At 38.5% G+C, this 13,123-nt stretch overlaps 2 protein-coding genes and 1 long non-coding RNA gene across 3 annotated transcripts in view; 1 reads left to right on the top strand and 2 right to left on the bottom strand.

Moving 5' to 3' along the window:
- LOC135128277 (uncharacterized) overlaps positions 1–4,318 on the top strand; it is a 41,707-nt gene extending 37,389 nt beyond the window's left edge. The window contains exons 7-9 of the mRNA XM_064055180.1: positions 109–2,435; positions 2,494–2,692; positions 2,745–4,318. Of these exons, the coding sequence (XP_063911250.1) occupies positions 109–2,435; positions 2,494–2,692; positions 2,745–3,081 (2,863 nt within the window). The 3' untranslated portion in view covers positions 3,082–4,318. The remainder of the gene's footprint in view (positions 1–108; positions 2,436–2,493; positions 2,693–2,744) is intronic.
- LOC135128285 (uncharacterized) lies at positions 4,135–5,221 on the bottom strand. Its single transcript, XR_010280360.1, has 3 exons — positions 5,111–5,221; positions 4,443–4,523; positions 4,135–4,391 (listed from the first exon to the last, which is right to left on the bottom strand). It is a non-coding gene; the product is annotated as an uncharacterized LOC135128285 (long non-coding RNA).
- Positions 5,222–6,472: 1,251 nt separating this feature from the next.
- LOC135128265 (cell death abnormality protein 1-like) lies at positions 6,473–7,011 on the bottom strand. The gene is made up of 2 exons (XM_064055169.1): positions 6,786–7,011; positions 6,473–6,733 (listed from the first exon to the last, which is right to left on the bottom strand). Exons 1-2 carry the CDS (start codon positions 6,994–6,996, stop codon positions 6,507–6,509), a joined length of 438 nt encoding a protein of 145 aa, XP_063911239.1. The 5' UTR covers positions 6,997–7,011; the 3' UTR covers positions 6,473–6,506.
- Between the last annotated feature and the right edge of the window lie 6,112 nt (positions 7,012–13,123).

Below are 13,123 nucleotides of genomic sequence, written 5' to 3'. Positions count from 1 at the left end.
TACTGTTCTGTGGGATTCGATTTTTCCTAAGACTCCCATAAATCAGACGTCTTTATTTACCCGATAATAGTGTCACGGACGCATTGTTTATTTAAATTCTTCTTGCAGACAAATGCTGCAGCACATTCGCACTATCCCTGAAATTATTTTATTGGGAAACAACTCTCCAAATTTGAGAAGACTTCCGGTCTTTTCCTTCATGGTGAGGCATCCGAGGGGCACCTTTTTGCATCATAATTTTGTGTGTGCCGTCCTCAACGACGTGTTCGGTATTCAAGCCAGAGCTGGATGTCCATGTTCCGGAGCGTACGCCCAGGACCTTCTAGGAATTGACCCATGTCTTGCGGACCAATACGAGAACATTATCTTAGAAGACAGGAGACTGAGTAGTTTGGATCTTGAAGTCGATAATTCGCATTTAGAATTACTAAGGCCTGGTTTTACAAGAATAAGTCTTCCATATTTCATAAACGACGCCGAGCTAGCTTTTATCATGGAAGCTGTTAAGATGGTGGCTACCGAAGGTTGGAAGTTATTGCCTCAGTATGTTGTTGAATTAGAATCTGGGCAGTGGCGTCATCACACTAACGCGATGATGAAGGATAGGAAGTGGTTGTCGTCGATAAGATACGTCGACGGTAAAATGACTATGAACGAACGAAGAATTTCTGGCCCGGGTTTGTTCCCGCAGAGCTATCAAGAGTGTTTGCAGACCGCAAGGAATGTGTTTAACAGAGCGAGAAAAACTGCAAACAGGCATCCTTATACCGATCAAGGGATTACGTTTGACGCACGAGGGGAGAAACTTAGGTGGTTCATGTTGCAGCACGAAGCTCAGAATATTTTGACGAGCAATGCACAAAACATTAAACAGAAAGTTCCTTTTGACCCCATTAGTTACGCAGGCTCTAAAAGAACAGAATGTCATAAAGAACGTGAACAGACGCCAAATAATCCTCCCGTGTCGAATTCAGGCTCACCTAGACACTTTAGTCTGCCTTCAATCGACGATCCAAGAATTCTGACATGTTCGTCTCCAGTTCCTTACTTTCTACAAGATGTTAACGGATTATATTATCCCCAGTTGAGTCAACCTACGGTGAACTTTGCCGTTGGTGAGACTGTGAATTCTGCTAATTTGAACCATTTACAACAGAACTTTGCCAGAGAGCGTTGTTTAAGTTTAGGTGCTCCAAATATGTCTCCGCCCGTTTTAAGTCCACAAACTAGAGTTAGCTTAGGAATGCGTCAATTTAGACAAAGAAATTTCAGTTATAGTAGTCAAAATGAATTACATTCCTTGGAATCCGACGCCAATGTTTCGCCGACTCACAGCTTAAACGTTTTGTCGTCTGGTAGTTACGAAAGTAATCAAGTGGGGAGATCATCCCCCGCCCCGGACATTCAAACATACGTTACAGAAATGACCAAAGAACTTGCCACTAATATCAAGTCTGAAATAAGAGAAGTCATATCTAAAGTAGAAGACGTTTTGGAAAATACCGACAGTATTGATATGAGTTGTAGGTCTTATTGTTACGAGAAACATGGAAGTGGGAGCGAAGATGGTAGAAGCGATTCAATATCAGCTAACGAAGTGGCCGAATATATCGAAAAGGTGTCAATAGAGATGGCTAATGAAGTAAAATCAGAAATCCGAGACGTTGTTAGTGCCGTCGATGTCTTCATTACTCCAGATAATCAAGAGAAACATACATACTCGAGAACTTCTAGCTCAAGCGATGACAAAAATAGCACTGAACTAACAAAGAACGAAATCTACACTCCAGGTTCCAGTAGCGAAACGGTTATCCATTTAATCAAGAAAACGACCAGTGCCAATAGACTAAGCGACGAAGAGACTCAAGCAAATGAACAACAATACAAAAACAAAATCTTAACGTCTACTGTAGCTAGCGTTAGTTCGCAAGATAGCGGAATTAATCTGTCATTCCACGACCAAGAATATTTTACCAGCGAATTTGCCAAGACTAGAAGCAACTCGGAATCCTTGACTAATCGCAAATCTGAAACGGACGAAGTGAAATTTTCCACGTTACAAAAACAAAAACAGAAATACACGAGGACGACTAGCGACAGCGGTGCTCTAGAAGCAGCGGCGTCAAAATGGATGTGTTCCCCTAAAACAATTTGGCAGCCTACTGTAGAAGCCATTCAAGAGTTCGAAATGATTAAAGATGGTGATAACGTGATGGTGTGTTTGTCCGGTGGAAAGGATTCGTTAAGTTTATTACATACTCTCTTACAATTCCAAAGTTACGCGCAGAACAAAGGAATCCTGTTTAGTTTAGGAGCTGTTACCGTGGACCCGGACTCTTCAGGATGCGATCCTTGCATACTCATTCCTCATTTACGAAGTTTAGGCGTACATTATATTATCGACGACAAGAAGAGCGACCCTGGAGATGAATCAGGTTAGTTAAAATTAAGCGATTTGGAAAATGTACAGTTCTAACGCACATGTTTATTTAGAACAACGCGAAGAAGCCAAAGAAAATCTTTATAGCTTTCGCACGTCAAGTTTACGGCGTCGTTTGTATTCATCGGCCAAAAGTTCAGGATATAATGTTTTGGCCATCGCCCAACATTTGGATGATCTCTGCGAAAACTTCTTCCTTTCTGTGTTCCACACCGGAAGATTGAGGACCATGAGGGCTCACTACTACATTAAGTACGTTTCGCGTTTCGAACATTCCTAATGTGCTAACTTTTCTCATTTTTAGGGAATACAAGCTAAGAGTTATAAGACCGTTTGTGTACGTCCGTGAAAAATATCTGCGTCAGTTTGTCAGCAACCAGAACTTGCCAGTCTCTAGCAACATTATTAGCCCGGATCTAACCAAGGAGCGGCAAAGAATCAAGCAAGTGCTCACTCAGCAAGAAATTCTCTTTCCGAAATTGTTCACGAGTCTTCGTTCCGCTTTACATCCACTGATAGGCTTCCAAATAAAAGAATGCGAGGTTAAATATAGGCGGAGATTGAAGTCAAAGGATAATGATGATTGCTCTGAAAATGAGACTGATGAGGAACCGGTTGTTTCGGGGGACTCAACTTGCTAATTTAGTTTCTGTTCAGTTCCACGATTTTTCAAACTATTATTTCTTGGTGTTTTACAGATTTACGCTAATGTCTATTATGTTCGTTGACAACAAAAGGCAGTTATGGATGAGTAGCGCGAAAAGATTGCCAGTGAAATTCTTGATCTGTTACTTACACAAATGTTACGTCTGAACGAGGTTGATTTACTGTTTTTAAACCGTCCATACGATGTTTCGAACTTTTACAAGAGAGAAGTAATCTCTTATTTACAAACTGGATATTTAAAACTGTGAAACAGTTTTAAACGTTATAGCAACGCGTACTTATACTTTATTCAATCAAACCTAAAGATACAGGGTAGTAATTTTCCTAATGATGTCGGTACTAAAAATGTTTGAAACGTAAAAGTTTAATTGCTGCAATACAAAGCAAAAACAAAAGTAGTCGTGTTGTTTTGTATAATTGTGACTTCCTTGATTTTCGATTGGACTAAGTTCGAAATTTTATCCAGAAAAGGTCACAATTGAAGAGGGTACGACACATTTGGGTTTAATTTTAATGAATACGTCCTAGCACAACTATTTATGTTTGTCTGTAAGAATCTCATGACGTTACCTACTTGAAATCGAGATTAGGTCCAGAAATTTTTTATTCAGTCGGTTTGACAGTGGACGGCTTACAAACTGTAGACACATTTTCATTATTAATGACTTTAAATTTTGTACAATTTTTTTGTATTGTGATGAAAGGGGTCTTAAAAGTCGTTCAAGGTAGACTTCACAACGGTTGATTTTTCAACTCAAGATTTTTAAGACCTTATTAAATTTTTTTCCAGTGTGATTGGAAAAAAGATGATATTAATGACTGAGTTAATTTTTATATTGTATTTAATTTCTACTTAATGTTAAATGCATTTTTTAGTTACGTATGACTTTTCGCAGTTTGTGTATAGTGTTACTTTGGTATGGATTGTGCATATTGACATTTTAATAATTATAAGTTTCCTTTAGGGAGTGTGATTTGAAAGTATATAATTGTTGCATTCGGATTTAAGATATTTAATAATGTTAACATGAGTGAAATGTATTTTATTTCCTAAAACTGTAATAAAATATGTAAAATTCATACATGCTGCAGTATCTTACTCAAACCAACATCGCTACTTAAAAAGCGCATTTAATAGATATACCACTAGAAGCGTCGATGACACGCATAAACAATCCTACATTGTTAAAAAAAAAAAATAATAATAAAAATTACATAAATAAAAAATAAGGAACTCGTGATGATTATTCATTGCTTTGTCCACTATCTCCGGCGCAGCCACAGTCTGAAAAAGAAAAACGTAAGTCCATAGTACTTGTAAATCTATAAGAAGTACTTTTTCCGTCAGCAGAGCATTTGCAGTCGTCACCACATTTGCAGTCCTTTCCACAGCCGGACTGACCATCCGAGCAAGTGTCTGAAAAAGAAACAAATTTCGGTTTGATTTACTCTAACGACTTCGATGATCGATCGACATTCCAATGCACAAAAACTTGATTAATGATTGTATGAATAATTTATGGTTCGGCGCGAACCGGAGCACAATGTTGAAAAAACTCTTAAATACACAAAATCTATTAACAACAGGACAACTTTCTAACATCCAGAGTGACTTCTTGAGTGTCAAGTTAACAAAAAACAGCAGAGTCGCAACTGCCGAGACCTTGATACCTGAGCGGTGTTAGCAAAAAGTGTTAAATCTATTCTTACAGATCCAGAAGAATTCGTCACCCGTTGTTACGCAAGTACTTGGAAATGCCTCAAATCACTGTCCTATAGAGTTTTTGAGGGAGCGATTTTACTATTTGATCAATATTTTGCTTATATTTAAGTATATCGCTACACTAATTTAATTAATTTCCTTAAAATTGGTCAAATTAACGAACCAAGAGATCCGGTACAATCAACAAGTTTCCGTTATGGTTTGTTCCGAGTATTGATTTCCTTGGCACCGCTGCAGATTCGCACGAACCGTGAATTAATGTAAATAAAGGAACAACTTACCTTTGCAGGAGTCACAGGGAGAAGGCATCTTCAGAGCAAAGTTTGGGCACAACTACGATGATATTTCTTAGCACGAATTGCGAAAACAGAAGGACGCTCTCTGGATGCCGGTATTTATAATCTGAAGCGGGCTGACCCCACGATCGAACATTGCTCTGTATGGTCTGGAGGGGATGAGCAATGCGAACAAATTTTAATTTCAAGAAATTTTTTAGAATAATTTTTTGCAATAAGTGGAGTGTAGGATTCTCAGCTACTTGTCGCTGTTTACTATTTAACGCTTTTTTACTCTGACATACTAAATAGTAGCAGTAATTACAAACAAGGTTATTAACAATACGATGTGTAATTTTTGGGAATGGACACACTTTCGTGACTATCAATTTGTAGTGGGTGTTCCTCAGCGAAAATAGAGTATGAATTTGTAAATAATGTTTGAGGTATTAGAAGATTAGTAGGGACGCAATACTTGCATATCTTTTAGTTCACCGACCTTGTTGTGGGCCATGTCTAACATCATGCTTCAGTTAGATCTAACAATTACGAAAGAATTGCAAGAATCGTACGACAACTGGATGTCTTGTCTCGAATCGTGTAAAGCTTATTACGGCGTTATAAACCAATTAAAAGAAAAGCGGTTGTGATGACTAATCTTGGAATTTTGGTCTAAACCGTCTTTCTTCTAGCCACATTTCGTTTTATAGAAAGCACAAGACTAAAGAATTAATCAAGCGTTCAATCTGCAGCAAATACTTTTCATGGAAGTCACGCCAATTACTGAGAAGATAAAGGAAATAAATTTAATTAACCGTAATGGTATTTAATAAGCAGTTGTAAGTTCTTGCACTTGACCCTGCATTTAAAATGGTACTGCCGTAGAATTAAAATTGATAAAATTTGGTGCGTGGGAAGGAAAATTAACAGAAGTCAACCAATTCCGCGTCTTTCGGGTCTCGTAATTTGCATATATGCCACAACTTAATATCCCGAAAAAAAGTGGCGGGCTTCGAACGCCGGCACCAGATTATGATTAATTCTGTGAATTTTTACGGTCGAATGCGTTTCTGCCATTCATAGATACTACATTTTGCCTATCTTCCTTTCTAATAAAGCGGTTATCTACCATTTTTCTCCCGAGATCAAGGACACTACGCTCGACAGATTCTATTAAATATGCTCAAAGAGAATCTTTAGCAGGCACAATTAATATTCCCGGGGCAGTACCGGAGCTAAATAGGAATGGAATGATCGTATCTGTAGATAATATTTCATTGTATCGACATTTCCGTTTTCTTTGGCGTTTCCGGGGGGCAACGTATCTAGTAGCAAAAATTTCACACAGCGATTATTATCAACACTCAATTAAAGCAAAATCCTTTTATTTGAAAAAGTAGGATTAACATTTGCATTTGCATTCGCATTTGTATTTAACCCCATTCTCGGTTTGGATTTTTTGCGCCGTTTCAGGAGTGCAGTTGCAGTCGCAAGTGCAGTTTTTGCAGGAATCACCGCATTCACAAGTGCAGACGCATTCACATTGGAATTCTCCTTCGGAAGTTCGTAGGATGCATTTCTTGGTGAATGTGCAAGTACCATCCGCGTTCCTTACACAGTCACCTGTGTCTGGAAGAAAAAACGTTAGATTGAATAAAGTCATATTTTGGTGTTAACTTACCACCTTTGCAGCATGGGTTACTTTCCATCGTTGGAGTAATAAATTGTTGATGTGGGTAAATAAATTGTGCTCGCTTGTCACTAGGAAGTGGACTGCATAATGTGCTGCCTAGTTTCATTTTTATAGGAATGGGTTTGTCGGCCCACGGCACTACACAGATGCTGTACCGGCGTTTGACTGTAGTGCCGAGTGCAAGTCGACGGTTAAGCATGGTCAACTAATTGAACTAATTAATTTTACCTCCGACTACAATTGCAAACAATTATTTAAACTGTTTTATACTTTTTTCTGTATTTACAGGGATTGGAAAACAAACTTATGATTTAAAAAAATATATATCTAGAAGCTATTTAAAATCTGTAATTTTCAAACTAGACCAGCTTCAAGCTATAATTTAACATGAAAAATGTCATTCAAATCGTTTTACATATTTTAATGTTTTAATATAAAAGAACTTTTCTTCGTACAATTATTCAATAAAATATACATAGCAGCTGCCCACCAAAAAAATGTCTATTATTTCACCTTGTCTACATACATATAACAAAAATATAATTTTATTAGTAAATAATGTTTTTATTAAAAAAAAAAATATGTTACATGATTTTTTAACCGTATGTACATTGTACACATATTTTCAAAAGTGTGCGCTCTTACTTTCAAGTTGCGTGCCGTGTGCAACTGTGGGACATTCTTCGTTTTGTGTGTGGATTTCTCTTACTCAAAAAATTATTGTTTATGACATATGCGTGTGCGTGTATAGATAAAGTGGTAAAAAGTAGATAACAGAGGTTACTAAATTATTTTATAGTAGCAATACTTTTCGATAACAATACCAAATAAACACTCCCCAGTCCGCCAACACACAACACTGAAAAATTTAATATTTCAGGTTTGATTCTTTACCTGTCGATATAGTTCATGCAGAAGTGTGTATAGACGTCAATTCTGTATGTACACAAAAATAAAAAAATTAAGAAATTTATAGAAGAATTTGTCGGAATACTACTTAATTAAAACACGTATTAAAAATAATAATGCGGTTTATTCGTTGAGGCTAACAAGGGGATGATGTTTGTCACTTCAGCGATAAAAACACAGTGCTCCCGGCTCCAGTACTTCCAGTCCCGTGTCCCATGTTCCCATTTCCGACCCAATACGAACTCGTCCGAGCCATAGCGGTATTTTCATCCCTAATTCCGCTAACACGGCCTTTCCTGACGAACGAGTGTCCCACTCGGTTGGAAACTGGGAGAGTACCTGGAATTTCAATTACTCAGAAAAACATCGCACTGATTATATGTAACATTAATTTATAATTTTCAAAACTGAGCGTCTCAGGTACTGCGCCTTGGTAGTTTAACCTGTAAATAATAATGTGAGTTTGGCCAAACCGCATTAATAAGCTTAAAGTAACTTAACTAACCATGGTTATTTTAACATTAACAACACGCGCTTCCAGTACGTTCCAGCACCCATACCCGTACAAGCCACAGGCCATATGCGCTACCGGTCCAGGCTTCCGCAAGACCAGCACATTACGTGCCCATGCAAGCTCTGGGACCTAGCTACATATTAACCGGTTATGCGCTACCGGTCCAGGCTTCCGCAAGACCAGCACATGGCGTGCCCATGCAAGCTCTGGGACCTAGCTACAAAAACCGCCCCTGCGCTACCGGTCCAGGCTTCCGCAAGACCAGCACATTATGTGCCCATGCAAGCTCTGTGACCTAGCTACAAGGTACCCGGCCAGGCTTCCGTACGTCCGGTAAGACCAGTGCCCGTACCAGCGCAACATACGTTACCTACGTCGAGTAGCTAACCCAGGGTTTAATATTTTCCAAACCCGCCACTCCGACGTATTTTTTCTGACTCCGAATTGCCCCAGGGATGTCGCTAATCTCGAACCGGTCATGGTCCAGTAATTTGGTCACTCGAAATGGACCCCTCCACTTGGGCATCAGTTTCTGGCTTGATCCTGTGACTGGATTACACTGGACCTTCGTCATTACCAGGTCACCGACCTGATACAAATGACCTTTTCTTCTCCTTGCGTCAAACCGTTCTTTTTGTTTTCGCTGATCTTCGGCGATGCGGGTAATAATTTCCTCTCGGACCTTTGTAACATCAACTGGATCGGCCGCAGCATTCACAACCCTGTTGGGTCTGACGCGGAAACCCATTAACGCCTCGCTTGGTGTTACTCCCAACGCAGAATTAACGCTCCCATTCAGACCCAACTGAATATTCGCCACATTTTGATCCCATTGATCGTCATCCACTTGTGCACCCATTGTTGCCATGGATTCGAGGATTGTGCGATGGTACCTCTCCACCTGTCCATTTCCTCTAGGCATGGCCGTCGCATTTAGATGCTGGATGATCCCCTTTTCATTACAAAACTGTGTAAATGACTGACTGGTGAAAGCGGTACCTCGGTCACTGATTAGTCTGTGAGGTACTCCAAAAATCTTTACAACTTCCTGAAACACCTTGAGTAAGTAACGGCTCTGAGTACTTTTTACAGGATAAACGAGAATAAATTTGGTAAATGCATCAATTATTGTAATAACATATGTATTACCAGATTTGGTTTTAATAAAAGGGCCCAAGTGATCGGCATGTACTGTATGAAAAGGAATGGGTAATTTGGGGATAGGGTGAAGAAAACCCTGTTTCTTACCAGTCGGACTTTTAAGGAAGACGCAATCGAGGCAGTTTCTTACATATTTCTTAATAAAGCGTCGCATATCGTTAAACCAGTAAGTGCGCTTTATTAGTTCGTACGTTTTTTCAAAACCCAGGTGACCGATATCATCATGATGAAGTCTTAATAATTGGAATTTGATTGTTTTTTGTGGATATTTTTATCGGACTGCTGTGCGGCGAGTAACCAGTCATCTTCCGCCATTGTCACCAAGCAAATACTCTTTTCAACCGCCAAATTACGGCTGAGTGCATCAACATGTCGCATATTTTGATTTTTATTTCAAATTGGTACTCGCTTATTGCAATAATCCACTTACCGATGCGATTATTTAATTCATTTTTAAGGAATGCGTGTCGTACTGCAGCACAATCAGTTATGATGGTGAAGTTAATGCCCAGTAACTAATGTCTCAATAATTCGGTAAAATTTTGACCTATTAACACATCAACTCCCTGAACACATTTGTCTACCACTAATAATTCAAGATTGTTCCTGATACCATCGAGAATTACGTCAACATGTACTGATTGGGTGATTTGGATGCGAATATCACCAAACGTTTTTAGAAGAACATGAGGACTACGTTCGAACCTCATTAAGTCGAGTGCCTTTGCTCTGGATTTTAAAAAACTTAAAATTACCATCGGCTACGCGTATTATGTTGATATTTTTATGTTCCAAGTCGGTGAGTTAGGAACGACTTGAGGGAAAATTATCTTTATTACCCGGGCAGTACCTTTTGGTATGCCCATATCCCTTGCAAGCGAAGCAGCGAAGATTGACACGTGCGTCGTGGCCCTCATGTCTATTTTTAGACAAATATGAGGCGTTCTGGCTCATTTGCAGAGTGGTTGTTTTGCTGGGGTGCGACTTTACAATGGATGTTGTGGGGGTGTCATTGACACTAGACGAAGAAATCCCACCTACGGGATGTTTTCTTATCGCATCCAACGATTTGAAGTGTGTCGCCAGCACATGCGGTTCTTTAATGCCAGCCGTTTCGACCGCAAATTTAATTTGTTGGTCATCTATACCCCCCATTATCAAGTTGACCTGATCTTCACCCGACAGAGGTAATTTTAATTTATGGATTAATGATAACTTGATAAACACATACTCATAAAGTGTGTGTTTGGTACTAGGTCTGCACTGCATCATAGCCTGCAGAGCTTTATGCAGGTCTCGTTTCGGCCGAAAATTCTCTAATAACATAGCCCGCCACTCAGCCCATGTAAATAATTTCGTTGGCAAACCTCTGTACCAATTTTCCGCCGGACCACGGAGTTTACCTAACGCCAAATGAGAAGTCGTAGCGTCATTCCAATTGTAGAGGGTAGCAAATTCATCAACCGCGTTCAACCACTCACCAACGTCGTCATTCAGAGGGTTAAATTCGGCAATTACATTATTTAAAATGGACGTACTTAAACTTACTTGCTCGTTCCCGGTATGCCTGCGTAGTTTACCTCCCATCCTGTCCATACCTTGAGCAATTGCCTCGGACAGATCCGCCACTGACATTGAAACGGTGGTGGTTCCGCACTCTTCCCCAGAACGACGTCCGTCTAGCGATTGACGCCGTGCTAATGGTGATTGCTCCTCTACCTGTCGCCGTCTATTTCTTGTTGACGACGGCGATCTTGGAGTACTGCGTCGTCCAACGCATCTAGCGTCCTTCTCCTGAGTCGACCGACGCCGACGCTCGCTACGACTACGGCGTCTTCGACGTCCATCGTCATGCTCGTCCATGCTACGTTGACGTGATCGGGAGATTCGTGGCATTTTTTTTTTCAATTAACTATTCACACACTAATTAATACACTAAAACGGACACTACTAAACTGTTCGCGTGGAAGAAATCCCACTTCTGATGTCGGAATACTACTTAATTAAAACACGTATTAAAAATAATAATGCGGTTTATTCGTTGAGGCTAACAAGGGGATGATGTTTGTCACTTCAGCGATAAAAACACAGTGCTCCCGGCTCCAGTACTTCCAGTCCCGTGTCCCATGTTCCCATTTCCGACCCAATACGAACTCGTCCGAGCCATAGCGGTATTTTCATCCCTAATTCCGCTAACAAATTTGAATTTATTTTGCGCTTTCTACGTGATTTGTTTACTAACGAAATACTTAACTTTGAACTATGAATTAATTAGAAATAACGGGAAAACGCAATAATGTACGGATTCTGGTTTCGCCTATGAAATATTAATAAATGTTGGTGCGAATGGTCGGTGCTATGTCCCGTCAAAAACGCTTTATAATTATTAAAAAACTGGTCGTCCCTATTAAAATACTTTAGTGTAAGCAAACTACAGTTTGTACAGATAAATAATTTTCAATAATTTTCAACAATAAACAATGACAATTCATTCGTAGTCTCGTAATTTTCGGATTTTTTTTTTCGAAATAGGAGTATTAAGCGTGGAACCGTTGTGACGGGCTTGGGAGATTTTCAAAATTTAACTTTTGTTAATTTATTATATATAAAACTGTAAAACTCTTGTCGTGGACCTTGTGCCCGACATATAGTGAAAATATTATTTATTTGTTCGTAGGCTGGTTCGTGATGATGGTAACACATTCTAGTGACTGGACAAAGGGACTACTTCAAGTATATGCATTTTGCTTAAATGAATAATTATATTTAATTTAGAAATGAGTATGTACAAAAGAGATTTAGTCATATGAGAATAATTTGGTATAACAATAAATTGTAGTGTAGTTTAATATGCAAATACAATTATCAGAAAATGAACTTCAGTATTGAAACATTTTTAAATAAATTCAAGAAAACCTTATAAGTTTGAAACTAAATCTTTGAAAGCATAATAAAACAAACATTTAAAAGAATCTAAAACAAAAATATAACAAAACTCAAAATTGGTACCATAACTCAAAATTTGGTAACATAACTCAAAATTTGGTAACATAACTCAAAATTTGGTAACATAACTCAAAATTTGGTAACAACTCAAAAACTTGGTAAGGAACATTATAGTAGTTGCGTGGTCAGCGTTCATCAAACAATATAACTGTTTAACTAATAATTTCAATGCAAATTAATCTTTAAAAATAGATATAAATCTCAAAACGTTATCCAATCGAGAATACAAAGGGCGATTTATCATCAAAATTAAATTGAACTTTAAAAATATTAATAAAAACAAAACTTTGAACTTTTTATGAAATCGTGCACATTGTTGGAGATTTTAACACTTACCCCTTTGTGTCACAACACAAACACACACTAAACAGGCAACTGGCTAGAGGACTCTGGTCTTTTTTGGATCTTTAGATCTTTTATAAGTAAAGACCCCTCCAAAGGAGTTGTTTTCGCAAAATTGTTTACAAGTTACCAGTTTATTTGGGGTGTCGTAAAAGTATTTGTGTTTCCACCAAATTAGGCTTAATTAACTGTAATATGAAGATTTTTAGTGGCAAAATGTGCTTTTTGTTAAAATTAACAAATTTAAACCATGAAATTATAAAACTGGACAAAGACATCGTGTCCAGCCAAACGGCGCCAATATTTAACTGTGAAATTATAAACCTTGATTAGAATGGTGTGAAATCATAAAATCCAAGTTTCACAAGGACAACCTTAATTTTTACGACAATGA

This window comes from Zophobas morio, unplaced genomic scaffold, assembly GCF_036711695.1.
Source record: "Zophobas morio isolate AGI-343-1 ecotype UQ-CSIRO unplaced genomic scaffold, CSIRO_AGI_Zmor_V1 ptg000002l, whole genome shotgun sequence".
Taxonomy (NCBI): domain Eukaryota; kingdom Metazoa; phylum Arthropoda; class Insecta; order Coleoptera; family Tenebrionidae; genus Zophobas; species Zophobas morio.
Note: the sequence above shows the minus strand (reverse complement) of the source record. Positions and strands in the feature narration are given on the sequence as shown.